Genomic DNA, 12,986 nt, shown 5'->3' with positions numbered 1-12,986 from the left:
GACGCATTATTTTCTTTAGTAACTTTTTCCTGTATTATATTTATGCAAAAAAAAAAAAAGAGTAAAAAATGCTTAAAATGCTTATTGGTGTAGTATAGAGTTACATTTTGTTATTCAGTTCTAGATACTAGAATTACAGATAGTTATGAATTTAAAGATTAAACGTTTGCATAAAATTACGTTTTTTACCAAAATTCTTTTATTCTGGCAGCTCATCAAAATATTTTAGACAGTCATCAAGTTAATGATACTTATATTTTTCAGTTAAACACATGCATAAGTTACATATTTGTATCTGTGAAACTGACTAACAGCAAAGTTACTATCACATTTTTGTAAGCAGTGAGCGACTTTCTCTTATGAGAGAAGTAACGTTTCCAGCACATAGCCACAGCCCCTTTGAACTGCCATTTGAACAGGTCTAAATTTTAGTATAACAGCTTTCCAAATGTTTTTCTTATGTGTTTTTTACAAGCCCACAAAATAAAAGGAAGGTCAAATCCATGCACCAAACCACGATGACTTTCTTAATCACTGCAGCTCAGTCTGTTCATGGCAGATTATAGTAGCTACATCATTGTGTCAGTATGCACTTTCACAGTGGCTATGGCTATGTGCTGGTAATGTAACTGGTCACACACTTCTAACAGAGCAGCCAAACCAGCAGTAAAGAGTTGCAACAAAAGCTGTAGCAGACAAATTATATGAACTAAATCTTAAAAAAAAATCTCCCTATATCCCCCATATTAGCTTCTTCAACTGTTAAAATACTGCTTGTACAGCCGCTTACTACAAACAGTGATACAAGTTTGTTACTCTGCTAATGTACACAGAAAAATAAAAGATTACAAAAAAACTTAGCTCACACTATACTTCATTACTTCTGATTTTGTTGTCATTTGCAAACAGTTAATGTTAGCTAACTGAAGCCTTACATTTGCCTTACATAACCAGCTGGACAACCATCCTATATAAAAAAATACAAACAAAAACACACATGTAAAGTGTAGAACTCCAAACCACAGAAAATTTCCAGAGGGAAAAAAATAGCATCCCTCCAGCATCCCTTCCCAGGGGGCGGGGCTTCTGGTGACAACTTTTGTTTCATTCGTTTCATTCAATCATTCACATGATTTATCTAATAGATTAAATCTCCGTAAAGAAATGTTAAAGGCAAAAAGACAATTATTTTTTACATAAGAAACATAAATTAGTAATGTACAATATATATGAAGTGAAAGTGCAAATCAGTGTGGTGGGTGAGATAGATTAGAGAGTGAACATTTTGTTCTCAAAGAAGCAGGAGGTGTTAGAAGAAGGATAAATGGGCAAGTGTAAGGATTTGAGCGAGTTTGACAAGGACCAAACTGTAATGGCTAGACGAGCATCTATCAGAAGGATTGAAAGGAAGGAATAGTGGTGAACCAGAGACAGGGTCATGGGCAGCCAAGGCTCATTAATGTACGTAGGGAGTGAAGGCTGGTATAATTAAACAGACCAGCTACTGTAGCTCAGAAAAAGTTCATGGAAAAGTTCATGCTGGTCCCGACAGAAAATGTTTAGAATACACATTGCATCGCAATTTATTTCTTAAGAGGCTGCATAGCCGCAGACTAGTCAGGGTACCCATGCTAACCCCTGTCCACTGCCAAAAGTGCCAACAATGTGCATGTGACCATCAGAACTGGACCATGGGGTAATGGAAGCAGGTGACCTGGTCAGAAAAATCACCTTTTCTTTTACATCATGTGGATGTCTAGGTGGATGTGCATCGCTTACCAGTGGAACCCCTGGCACTAAGATGTACTATGGGAAGAGGCTAGCCAGTGAAGGCAGTGTCATGCTTTGTTGCTAAGCATTATCCCAGACCATGAACACTCTTTTATGGAAATGATATTTCCTGATGGCTGTGGCCTCTTTCGACAGGATAATGCACCCTGCCACAAAGCAAAACTGGTTCAGGAAAGGTTTGAAGGGCACAACAAGTTTGAGGTGTTGACTTGACCACCAAATCCCCAGATCTCAATCCAATCGAGCATCTGTGGGATGTGGTGTAAAATCCAAATCCAATCCACAGTGGCCCCACCTCACACATTATAGGATTTAAAGGATCTTTTGCAAACATCTTGGTGCCAGATACCACAGCACACCTTCAGGGGTCTAGTGGAGTCCATGCCTCAGTGAGTCAGGACTGGCAGCAAAAGAGGGACCAACATAATGTTAGGCAGGTGGTCATAATATTATGCCTGACTGGTATACATGAGCAAGAATTGGGTAGCACTGAGAATCAATAAATGGATTACAGACAGACAGGATGTATTTTAGTTCCCACTTCACCCCACCCTCTAACACCACAGTGAGTATGACTTACAGACACTGACATCTAACCTCCACACGCAATCCAGGAATTTCAGTCATTGTTCAGTCTGTGTTGAAATTTCAAGAACAAACTATCTCTGTGGTTGGCTCTTTGTAGACCATGATGCACAGTGGTGCAACACTTGTGGTACTGAAAAAAAAAAAGAATTAGACCAGTACTCCCAGCACTGGCTACCTGTCAAATACAGAACTGTTTTAAATCCAGTTTTACACACGCACCATAGCCCTGCACTTTTCTACACACTACCCAGTGGAGATATGTGACAACACAATAAACCATTAAACAGTCTTTACCCTGTCAGTTGTCTGCAACAGAGTTCAAATAATGATAATCTTTACCCATGTGAGAATACCACAGATAATTGTCTCCTGCTCCCTGGACACTCTGAACAAACAACACCTTCATCTGATCCAAACAGTCTTTCCAGAAGAGAAAATGAGTCTGAAACAGGCTATCTCTGTTTGGCTGGTATGGACAAAAAAGGGTGCTTTGCTTGTCATTTGTCAGGTCTTTTCACTAAGACAACAATCGGGTCAGACAGTGACAATTTTTCCCAGTGTCTCTTTCCTCATATTGTGGTCTGGCAGCAGAAAACACTGTCATTTCAAACTTCACCATCCCTAACTAGCAACGTCCGGTGGTTACCTCGCGGCTCCCGGAGATGGAGCTGGCCCAGAAGATGTTTTTGTTGGTTTGTTTACTGATTTGTCTTGGTTGCTTCTAACCACTTTTTTTTTAGTCTTGGCTCACTTTTGTTCTCTCAAGTCCTGTATTCACTCTCCCCTTCCCTTTTCCTAAGTTCCACCAGCTCCCCAACTGCCTGTTGGACCGCTGACTTTCCTCTCCTCCCTGCCTCACCACCTCAACAAGCCCCCTACCCCCTTCCCTCTTCCTTCCTCCCTGTCGGTGCTGTGCGTGACAGTAGCTCACTGAGAAGTGGAAATGAGACTAGTAAACAGTGATTAGCTCCAGAGACGGGGCAGCCTGGCCTACCATTGGTCCTGTCTCCACACAGAAAGCACCCACCCGCCAGCACATGACATGCAGCGGCACATAGACCCCATCCCTGCCTCCGCCCCAAACCCCCCTCTGACTAATCCACCCCCTCAGCCAGAGTCAACACAGGGTCAGGGCCAACCTTTCACAGCCAGGTTACAAGGAGCAATCGCAAGCAAACACGGCAACCACACGCAAAATGCACACATGACACCCCTCTCCCTCAGACCCAGTCATCTGCACCTCCCGTACACATGCACGCAAACTAGACCCCACTCCACCATCCTGCCACCCAAGCACCCCCTCCCCTTCGTCAGCCACAAACCTGGCTCTAATTAGCATTATGGGGATGCGAGTGGCCACATATGAGGACCAGGCTCAGGGAGGTGGAGGAGAAGGAGGAGGTAGTGGTGTCGGTGGTGTTGGTGGAGGTGAGGGGGGGATTCCCCCCTTATAGGAACAGAGAAGAAACAGTCATCCCCCAATGCAGGCAGTATTTCGAAGACATTGCAATGTCTCTGGTTAACCAAGAAATAATTCTGGAGGCTTTGGTGCTCAGCCACACCACATTTCTCAAGACAAACAGCTCTCAGGCAGAGCTCCGAAAATGCTCGACATCTGCAAAAGGCTCTCAAAGGTCCATTATCATGAAAGAACGACACATGACACACTTCAGTGACTTTTATTGTTACCTTTGTGTTTGCTCTCATAATTTAAATATGCTGTGCACATAAGAACTTCTTTTTTTATGTGTTTACACAATCAGAATGTTATGCACTACAGTCTGTGGAGATATGGTTAGTATGGAAATAGGTGACAATAAATGTGTATGTGTCAGAGCAGTGACTGGTTTGCTTTGTAGATGCTGTCACATAATCTGTGACATAAACTCTGTGGTGAAATGAACTTTTAAAAAATGTTTTAAATAATAATAATTATTATTATTAATAATAATAAATTTGACCAATAAGAAATGTGTCTTGTATGATCTATCTGTAGAGTAACATATTATCTTTTCCCTCTTAAAAAATATTTTCAGCATCTGCTGTCATTCCTTACCACCCACACTCCTCTCGCTCCAACACGCTCGCTCCTGTCCTGTTGATAAAGACAAAGTGCGCCTGTGGGGTAGCGGAGTTTCTGTCCCTCTGACTTAGTGACTTACTTTGGAAATGTTTTAGTACCTTTAATGAGGGTCATTACCTCCCTGCAAAAATAAACTTAACAGCTGGTGGGAAAACAAGAAACACATTTTTTTTTTTTTTGTCTTCCACACAGCTAAAGGAAAATGTTTTGCTTTGGGAAATAACATCACTTTCTAATGATGGTATAATAAAAAAAAATTAACGGGAATATGATTGTCTATTAATACAACTCGATCTAAAGAGAAAACCACGGGAAAGCGCGGAGCTTGACATTTCCTAGTTAGGAGGGAGAGAAGAGAATAAAAGTAGACTGGAACAATGAAGTGGCCTCGCATTTTGCTTTTGCAATCACTGCTGAAAGGGGGGGCACCTGAAGTTTCCTGTGCTATGATGTAACCCGGTGTCTCATGCAGAAGCGCAGTTTATGTGTTGGAGAAAACAAGCTGTTGCAGGAAACCCAAGTATGAATAATTCATGGCTTTGTCCACGCTGAATTATTGTGCTAGATTGTTGTGTAAACCTATTCTACCTCTTTGTGATGCTAAGACGAATAATGGAAGTAGTAAGAAACCTTGTAATATGTTTTATCTAATATTCTGTGTGATATTTCTTTCTTTCTAATTAACACAGTGCTAATGAGATATTTGATGGGTCTGTTTAAAAAAATGCAAGTACTTATAATATTAGGAGTCACTGTAAAAAACAGACACACATTTTTGCAATAAAGCTGTACAAAGACATTAAAAAAAGGCTGTGAAAGATGCGTTTCTGAGAGGTGCACAACTTTTCTAATTTGTTATACAAAAAACTCACAGGACTTCCCGGAAAAAGAATCAACAATTAAAGTCACAACATTGGCTTTTACAGTTAGGCTGAGCCTTACATTAAAGACGAGTTAGTGCACAGAGATTACATCAGGTTTAATTCAGCAGCTGCAACTTTCCCAAAACGCTGCGCTTGTTTCTCGCCAAATTCTGCATAAAAATAGATACACGTGAAAGTATGACAATCATTTTCCCCCGAATATATTTTTCCTCTAGAGCTGGATAAACCGAATGCAAACACCTTTTTCAAGCCAAAATTTCCCCGCTAAGTTTTCTGAGCCTTAAAAAATAAATCATGTAATAAAAACAAACAAAAAACACACACACAAAAGACGCACTTTAAAATGTGCAAGCTATGCAAGTCCTCCCACTAACTAGGACAGTTAAACAAACTGTCCTAGTTAATCGGTCACCAGTTGCTACGTCTTTTTTTCCTCTCCTCCGTCGGCGGTCGTTCACGCTGCTCGCTCACGGTGTCCCTCGGCTCTCTCAAGTGCGCGCCTCCAACAGCGACCGGCAAGCGGAGAGATAATATAGCGGGGTCTGCGGGGCTACCACAATGGGAGGAGTATGAAAGTTATCCCGAGCCCTGCCCACCAACTGCAAAACATATAAGACACTGGAGTGAAGCAAAAAATCAGGCACTTAAGCCTTATCTTGATGAAAAGACTGTCTGAGGGAGAAAAAAACTTTATTCATTATCAAAATGACCTCACTGTCATTTCAGTAACATCTAAAATATTATTTTTTTTAGATGCTATGGATATATAAGTGATTTATATTTTCCCTACATAGTCAGCAGCTCTACTAACTTTGAAACTATTTTTTAAATCATTTTTGAGAAGCAAGTGTGCAGGCGGCTTGTCACAATGGCACTGGACACTGAGTTTGGTGTGAAGAGCAGCAGCAGCATCATCAGAGAATGGAGCGGACAGGTCCATCCTGCTCTAGTTGCCACCTTTGTTTTCCTCTTCTGTGTGGAAGCCTGCCTCTGGGTCAGGAACCTCAGGCTGAAGAGAAGACTGCCGGGACCTTTCGCCTGGCCCGTGGTCGGCAACGCAATGCAGCTGGGCCAGATGCCTCACATCACCTTCGCCAGGCTGGCCAAAAAATATGGCAACGTGTACCAGATCCGGCTGGGCTGCAGTGATGTTGTGGTTTTGAATGGAGAGAGAGCGATCCGCCAGGCTCTGATACAGCACAGCACCGAGTTTGCAGGCAGACCGAACTTTCTCTCTTTCCAGATGATCTCGGGAGGCAGGAGTTTGACATTTACTAATTACAGCAAACAGTGGAAAGCACACAGGAAAGTTGCACAGTCCAGCCTCAGAGCATTTTCCTCTGCAAACAGCCACACCAAAAAAGCCTTTGAGCAGCACGTTACAGCCGAGGCCATGGAGCTGGTGCAGGCATTATTGCGTCAGAGCACTGATAGACGGTATTCTGATCTTGTTCATGAATTTACAGTAGCTTCTGCTAACATCATGTGTGCTCTCTGCTTTGGGAGGAGGTATGGACACGATGACCTAGAGTTCAGGACCTTGCTAAAAAGAATGGACAAGTTTGGGGAGACAGTAGGTGCTGGTAGCTTGGTAGATGTCATGCCCTGGCTTCAGTCCTTCCCTAACCCAGTCCGTAGTGTCTATGAAAACTTCAAGAACATCAACGAGGAGTTTTTTGGTTTTGTGAAAGACAAAGTGATGCAACACAGAGAGTCCTTCAATCCTCAGGTGACGAGGGACATGAGCGATGCCATCATCAGTGTGATTGAGCACGGAGAAGACAGCAGGCTGACCAAAGAGTTTGTTGAGGCAACAGTCACAGATCTGATCGGAGCAGGTCAAGATACAATTTCAACTTTCATGCAGTGGATTCTCCTCCTCCTGGTCAAATACCCAGACGTACAAGCCAAACTGCAGGAGCTCATAGACAAAGTAGTCGGCCGAGACAGACTCCCATCGATTGAAGACAGAAGCAGCCTGGCGTACCTGGACGCCTTCATCTATGAGACCATGCGCTTCATCAGCTTCGTCCCCCTCACTATCCCACACTCCACAACCTCAGACGTCACCATCGAAGGGCTCCACATCCCCAAAGACACGGTGGTGTTCATCAATCAGTGGTCCGTCAACCACGACCCTCTGAAGTGGAAGGACCCTCACGTGTTCGACCCCTCGCGCTTCCTCGACGAAAGCGGGGCCCTCGACAAAGACAAAGCCAACAGTGTGATGATTTTTTCAACAGGGAAAAGACGCTGCATCGGTAACCAGATCGCCAAGGTAGAGGTATTTATATTTACAGCAGTCCTGCTACACCAGTGCAGTTTTGAGAGCAACCCCTCTGAGCCCGTCACTCTCGACTGCTCTTATGGGCTCGCACTGAAGCCCCTTCCATTCCGTGTCAGCACCAAGCTGAGAGGAAAGCTGCTTGGCTTAGTTTCCCCAGCATGAACAGCTTTCCCCCAAATACTGAGACTCCAGCAAATACTTTCCCACCTGTGACATTTAGATGAGAGTAGGCTATCCATATACCTGCACTAAATCGTATGGTTGTATGATTATCATATTTAACAGTGATATTTAATTCATATCTTAACATGTTCTGTATTTGAATTATTGTCAGTGCAGGGCTGAGGACATGATTTTAAAGATGTATCGTTAGCTGCAAAAGGTCAAAAAGCATGCTTGTGGACTCCTGTGATACAGTGTAAAGGTAATAGATGTTTGTTCACACTATACTTGATCATTTTTGTACATATTTCTGGGCCGTGTGTTTGTCTTATGCCTATCAAGGATATGAGTGGAAAAATTAGCTAAAACCTTTCAAAGTCAGTTTAAACTATTATAACTGTGTATGAAATGCTTGTGAATGTCATCAAGTCACTAGCTGACTTATTGTTGTAACTTGTAATATGTAAAATATATGTATTTAACCATTGCCACATAAAGTCACATAAAAATGTTTATATATATATAATTTAGTTTTTTCAGGAATTCCAATTTAAGCTGTTTCACTATCTACTGTACTCACAGAAAGAACAAAATAAACAGAGTGTGTTGATCAAAGGAGACAAAAATGACATGTTTATGAAGCTGGGCAGCCGAGCCGGAGTCTTTCATCAAGAAGCGTACGTCCCTTTTTCAAAGGACGAAGAAGATGCTGCAGTGGAGAATGAACTTCACAAACTTCATGGACCCAGATTTAACTTTTACTGTACAAGCACTCCAGCACTACCCATGCCAAATGCATGTCTCCCCAGTACAATGAAACACATGTGCAGCAAATTTGCATAGACATGTTTGTTTACAGTAACTTTTACAAAGCTACACGGATGTCACTGCACTCTCTTAAAGCCACTGTATTCAGGAATCGATGTTGCGATGCTCAAGGGATGTGTTTCTCTGTCTGCATCGGGGCAAAGAGAAAAATGAAATAAACACGAGTAGGCTGTTAAGGCGTTGTTTTTGTGATAATGTTTCATTCAAGACCTGCAGAGGCTTTATATAATGCAAAAATAAGCTGTATCTGAAATGAATAAAAGTGAATTTTCAAAGCTCAATGTGTATTTTTTATTTAGTCTTGAAAGTTAGGCTTTAACACTGCACGCTAATGTAGGTGTATATCTCATTATCTCATCATATATCATTATATATATATATGCATAATGATATCAGCAGCGACACAAGGATCCCTTTGTTGTTGTTTTTCCATAAATAGAGCACTATGGAATATTTGAATTGTGGTTGAATATCAATAAAACCCAAGCTGATGCTTTTTTTGGAATCTCCTTGTTACACAAGCACCCACATAAGCAGATTTACAGCTGTTTGCATTCTGTTTCAGACTATTTTGATGCAACCACAGGCCTTAGAGTGACATTATCTCAGAGATCTTTGTATAAAGGTCTATTATGCCAACAATAACACTGTCTATATATTTTATAGAGCATAATAAATTGTGCTGGTTCAGTGTTTGGAGTTCGAAACCTCTAGCTTTCATGATGATGTCCCAGAGGCCTTTTCCCTGTATGGTTGTAATTAACAGCTTTGCTGTAAATAACCAAAACCAAGTCATGTTTAAAATGGTCTCAGAAAGTTGTAGGAAAGTGAAAAGAACAAAGGAAAATGAAAATCTCCAACTCCTTGTTTTTTACATATATTACAATATATACCTCCTTGAATAAACTCCCACAACGATAAATTCATATTTGATATTTTGTGGTCATTTATTTTTGGCGACACATGGTATGTGAAAGTTGTTTATTTTTTAATTATGTGCCATTCTCTTGTACATTTTGGCACCAAAAACAGTAAATCTCTACTTTTTGGCAACATTGTCAATTAAGTGGCTGCTCTCCTTTTCCAACATCATCCTACAAGGGACGCTGCTGGAAGGAGTCCTGAGTGGGAATAGGACTAAGGTCAAAATGGGAGGGGAGAGATAATAAAAAACCTGAGTCGCTGAACCCTCCCACCGTAGAGATACATATAAGCGAAGTGTTAAGGCTTGAATCTGCATTCCTCTTAAGTGGTCGTCTGAAGACACGCTGCTACACTGCTAACTACTCAACCTGATCGAGCTATTCTCAATCACTTGAGAGGCAACCCTCTTTTTTTTTACCACTCAAATATTTCAATATATTAAAGACCAGAAAAAAGAGGAAGTTGTTTTCAATTTTGAGTGAAATCTTTATTAGATGCAGTGGATGATAGAACAGCAATGGCTCAAACAGATGCAGAGTTTGGTGTGAAGAGCAGCAGCAGCATCATCAGAGAATGGAGCGGGCAGGTACAGCCTGCTTTGGTCGTATCACTTCTTTTCCTCTTCTGTCTGGAAGCCTGTCTCTGGGTCAGGAACCTCAAGCTCAAGAGAAGACTGCCGGGACCGTTCGCATGGCCTGTGGTGGGCAATGCCTTGCAGCTGGGCCAGATGCCTCACATCACCTTCACGAGACTAGCGAAAAAGTATGGTGAAGTGTATCAGATACGACTGGGCTGCAGTGACGTTGTGGTCCTGAATGGAGGCCAGGTTATTCGTCAGGCCCTGATACAGCACAGCACAGAGTTTGCAGGTAGACCCAACTTTGTATCTTTTCAATTCGTTTCTGGGGGGAAAAGCATGACTTTTACAAATTACAGCAAACAGTGGAAGATGCACAGGAAAATTGCTCAATCTACAATCAGAGCTTTCTCGTCTGCCAACAGTCAGACCAAAAAAGCCTTTGAGCAGCAGATTGTGGCTGAAGCCACAGAGCTAGTGGAGAGTTTCCTCAAACTCAGTGCTCAGGGCCAATATTTCAACCCAGCTCAAGAGCTGACAGTTGCTGCTGCTAATGTGATTTGTGCCTTGTGCTTTGGGAAGCGTTACGGACATGATGATATGGAGTTTAGAGCCTTGTTGCACAAGGTGGATCAGTTTGGACAGACAGTAGGGGCTGGCAGCTTGGTTGATGTGATGCCATGGCTTCAGTCTTTCCCTAATCCAGTCCGCACTGTCTTCAGAAATTTCAAAAGCCTGAATCAGGACTTCTTTGCATTCGTCAAGAACAAAGTGGAGAAGCATAAAGAGACCTTTGATCCAGAGGTGACCAGGGACATAAGCGATGCCATCATTGGTGTCCTTAATGAGGTAGAGAAAGGCGAGGAGCTCACTGTAGGCTACACAGAGGCGACTGTGGCAGACTTGATCGGTGCAGGTCTGGATACCGTCTCCACTGCTCTTCACTGGATTGTCCTTCTGTTGGCCAAACACCCTGAAATTCAAACCAGACTCCATGAGCTCATTGACAAGGTGGTGGGGCAAAACCGGCTGCCATCTGTCGAGGACAGACAACACCTGGCTTACCTGGACGCCTTCATATATGAGACCATGCGGTACACCAGCTTTGTTCCTGTCACCATCCCCCACTCCACAACCTCAGACGTCACTGTCAGCGGTCTCACCATCCCCAAGGACACAGTGGTATTCATTAATCAGTGGTCCGTCAACCACGACCCCCTGATGTGGAAAGACCCACATATCTTTGACCCCTCGCGCTTCATTGATGAAAACGGCTCCCTAAACAAAGACCTCACGAACAATGTGATGATCTTCTCAGCAGGGAAGAGAAGATGCATTGGGGACCAGATAGCCAAAGTTGAGATATTTGTGTTCTTTGCGATTCTTCTGCACCAGTGCAGCTTTGAAAAATGCCCAAATGAGGACTTCTCTTTAAACTCTACCTATGGCTTAACACTGAAGCCTTTAAATTACAAGATCACTGCCAAACTCAGGGGAGAGTCACTGAAAAGCCAGTGAAAAGATGTCTGAGAATGGGTTCTGAAAATAAAAAGAAGCAATGCTATGTAAAGTATGCATCCTTAAAGAGGAGTTATGTCTGCATCAAATAGATTGTGCACCCTTTTAAGATGACAAAGAATAAGCTTTTGTGACTAAAGCAAAAGCTATCGGTTCACACAAATGCAAAAACATTTTTCTTTTGCACACTGATGTGCTTTTTTAATGAGAAGTCTGAAATTGGCATTGGGAGCAAAATGCAAACTCAAATGCAGTTTTGCCCTTCAGTTCTGAAAAACTGCGACTTAGGCAAGAAGGCCTAAATATGGAACAAGATATAATGACAACTTTGATGTGGGCTCCTCAAAAACCACATATCATAATAAATCTTAAGTACGTATTGGTATTTATATGAGGGTATTTAGTGGGAGTCACGCTGAATTGCAATATAAACTGGTGGTGAAAAATAAATTTCCCTCTAGACTGTTTTTTTTTTTTCGCTGACATGCCCGTTGTGTGGTCTCATTTGAACAGTTATTCACCCAGAGAACTATTTATCTTTGTATGTACTGAATGATCGAAGTTATTGCAAATCCAGAATGCAAGCCATGTGCATTTGTGCGCTCTTAAATCACATATAATGCTGATGTATTCTGATAATTACTCATGTAATGTGTAAAAGCCATTGATTTCATTGTTCCTCATACTGTTTTCTTCTGTACACACAATACACCACATGTGTGCATACCACACTACTGTCTGAATAATAAGCCAGACCCTTCTGAATTGCTACATAATGCTTTCATAATCAACATGATCCAGTCTGTGTTCTGCAGTGCCTTTAACGTACAATAAACATTTCCTACTGACTTCTATCTGATTCTTTGGGGTGTATCGGCAAGCAGTGCTGGGAATCACAGGGGCCAGAGAGGTCAAAGAGATAATAATAGAAGCTGATGTCTAGGCTCAGTGTTGTGGTGAAAGATTAATATGGGTTACAGGCCCTGCGTGCCTTGTTGTATAAACTTAACATGCAGGCAGTGACTCAGTAAATTTGTACAGGCAACAGTAAGCAGCCACAAGCTGCCCTCATCAATATTTAACCTGGATCGCGCTGTACTTTTGACTAGTGTGCGACTAGTTTTTCTTTCTTCTTCTTCTTTTTTTTAAGCAAATAGACTGAGATGCTGTTCATTTACTAGGCTGACATCATAGGTAAAAAAGACACTTCTGGCTTAGAGGAAGCAAGCCCAATCCCTTCTAAGAAGTCTGTACTTACACTGCATATATAGTGTTCTAACTACACAGGCTTATTTGCTCATTTCAAGCCATCTGCAACGATAAAATGCTCCCAACCGAGTTGTG

The 12,986-nt window shown here is 42.1% G+C and overlaps 1 protein-coding gene and 1 pseudogene across 1 annotated transcript; both read left to right on the top strand.

The window, feature by feature from the left end:
• Window positions 1–6,214: 6,214 nt before the first annotated feature.
• cyp1c1 (cytochrome P450, family 1, subfamily C, polypeptide 1) lies at window positions 6,215–8,405 on the top strand. Its single transcript, NM_001279575.1, is given in 1 exon segment — window positions 6,215–8,405. A coding segment is annotated over 1 exon segment (1,581 nt). The 3' UTR covers window positions 7,796–8,405.
• A 1,445-nt stretch (window positions 8,406–9,850) lies between these two features.
• On the top strand, window positions 9,851–12,493 carry LOC100707021 (cytochrome P450 1B1 pseudogene; annotated as a pseudogene).
• The last annotated feature ends 493 nt before the right edge of the window (window positions 12,494–12,986 follow it).

The sequence above is a fragment of the Oreochromis niloticus genome, linkage group LG19 (genome assembly GCF_001858045.2).
Source record: "Oreochromis niloticus isolate F11D_XX linkage group LG19, O_niloticus_UMD_NMBU, whole genome shotgun sequence".
Classification (NCBI taxonomy): Eukaryota; Metazoa; Chordata; class Actinopteri; order Cichliformes; family Cichlidae; genus Oreochromis; species Oreochromis niloticus.
The sequence above is the reverse complement of the archived record's forward strand: the minus strand, read 5'-3'. Positions and strand labels throughout refer to the sequence as shown.